This window comes from Aplysia californica, unplaced genomic scaffold (assembly GCF_000002075.1).
Source record: "Aplysia californica isolate F4 #8 unplaced genomic scaffold, AplCal3.0 scaffold00092, whole genome shotgun sequence".
Lineage (NCBI taxonomy): Eukaryota > Metazoa > Mollusca > Gastropoda > Aplysiida > Aplysiidae > Aplysia > Aplysia californica.
In genome coordinates, this window is record NW_004797362.1 from 302,184 (window position 1) to 304,389 (window position 2,206).

At 41.2% G+C, this 2,206-nt stretch overlaps 1 protein-coding gene across 1 annotated transcript in view; it reads right to left on the minus strand.

Annotated features, from left to right (window-relative positions):
• Nucleotides 1-1,775: 1,775 nt before the first annotated feature.
• Nucleotides 1,776-2,206, minus strand: part of LOC106011343 — a gene marked incomplete in the record, with an annotated part of 26,876 nt that continues 26,445 nt past the window's right edge. The window contains 1 exon segment of the mRNA XM_013080589.2: nucleotides 1,776-2,189. Within this exon segment, the coding sequence (XP_012936043.1) occupies nucleotides 1,905-2,189 (285 nt within the window).

The window sequence follows — 2,206 nt, forward strand, 5'->3', positions numbered from 1 at the left end:
TTTTTCGGAGGGGGGAGATTAAAGAATCTTTTCTGGTCATGCCATGTGGATCCAGGCTCTTGAAAGAGTTACCTATTACTAGTATTAGGACCAGGTTTTCGGGGGCCTCCATTTTATGTTCATACATGAAATTCTGGACTGGATATGGTTCTGCTTGGTGTTTTCACACATTTAGAAATGAGTCGGTGTTAATATTTCATAATGAGAACTTCAGGTCCTGTTGTTAGGGAATCGCAGAGGAACATTTTTCTGCAGAAGGATGGATGATGTTTGACTTTCCATGTTGCTTTTATAGATAATAGTTTTGAAGGATTTTTTAAAAAAGTGAATTCACCTTTTATCATGATGACAATAACTGACCGACCATCAATGATTTATTTATAAAGGCACCAGCCATCCATGTCCAGGTGCTGTTTTAGCCTCTGACAATAACTGAATGAAACAGTTGAAAGCAACAAGAGAGATTAGGGTGGGGGAGGGGGGCCTAGCTAAACAGTAATATTTGTAATATATTGACTCGGAGTCTTTTTTTTTCTTTCTTTTTTAAAAGTGAATTCACCTTTTATGATAGCAATGGTTGAATGAAACAGTCGAAATAAAGCAACAAGAGTGGTGGAGGTAGCTAGCTTGACAGTGATTGACGGAAAGGGTTGAATGTGGTAGTTTTTATGCATTTTGACTTTTGAGTGGGTTCGTGTATTTTGACTTGAACATGCTTCTGAGTGTGTGTTGTTTGTGAAAGATGTTCAGAGAGAGAGAGGGAAAGGGAAGAGAGATAGAGAGATTTGTCGTGTTCACGGCCATGTGAAATGGGAGACTGAATAACTTAATGGAAAATTTCTTGTCTGACATGATGCCAAATCAAGACTAAATCTATACCGTCAGGCTCAGATAACTCTAACGCGTCTGGGATTGAAAACTGTGTTTGACACATCCATATTTCAGGTTAAACAATCTTTTAAAAAATTGAAGAGAATCAATCAGGGAATGGTAAAATGCACAAGCGATCCTGGATTTTGAGTTTTTTGTGTTTGTGTTATCTCTGCTGGACTGTATACTTTTTTCAAAGTTTATTATCTGAGGTGAATAAAAGTTCTATGTCGTATTCTCCTCCAATGTATGATTTGATTTTGTCCTCGTGTACAATTTTTATTTGTCTGGAATACTGTTGTTGTCACTATCTTCTCTTTTACTACTCCAAAGTGAAATTTTCATTCTGATTACCGGGTAAGTGAAAACCTCAGCTGTGTTTCTATCTTCTTTGGGGGTTTCATTGTGGAGTTAACTTGTAGCTGTCTCAGTCTGACTTTAGACTTAGGAGGGCAACACGTAGGAGAATGGCAGAGCAACCCTGGCTGTGAATAAGTTCATGCTATTATATCACAAGCATCGGGTGATAAGAAAAGCGAGGCTTCTTCGTTTAGAGAAATATTGTGCTGTTTTGTGGCCATGTTTGGTTTAGGTAGTTGGAGAAACAGCAAGGAAAAAGACAGAAATGGTAGAGTAAAATAAGGAAACAACTTGCTCATGTACGTGACACCCTCCACCTTCTAACTCGTTGGGAATAATAAAACCTGGAAATAAGTCACGATGTATGTGTGAAATCCCTGAATGATTATATGGCGTTGACTGTCAAGTGGACCTATTGTGTCATGTCAGTTTTCTCATTTATCTTTCAAGTAACGAGTCAGACGTTCCTGACTCTGACATTCCTTCCATTACTTGATGTATACGATATAAATTATAATACAAAATAAGTGTCATCTTCACTCTGATTGGATATCATTTATTTTTTTTATTTGGAGAAAATACAACAACGTCAGTCAGTTGAGTCAGTCTGTCTGTCTCCCCCCACCCCCCACCCCCACACGGACCCTTTTCCTTGTGCCAAAAAAGATCAAAGGCTACACAAGTAAGCCCTCATTCTCTGCGCCTCGGGGCACGACCAGCATGTATCGGCCCGCCCCCGACACTGTTCCATGCCACGCCCTCTGGCAGCCCTCGGTGAGGACCTGGCAACTGGCTGAGCACACTGACGGGCAGGCCCGCAGACACAGGAAGTGGCTTGCGCGCGGACACAGTATGCATGCGCACGCTGAAGCGAACAGCGTGAGGCAGATGGTTGCCATGACAACAACGACAGCGAAGAGGTGATCATGAGTGTCTTCTTCGTCCGGAGCTGGCATCAGCTGATGATTTTGTTTTC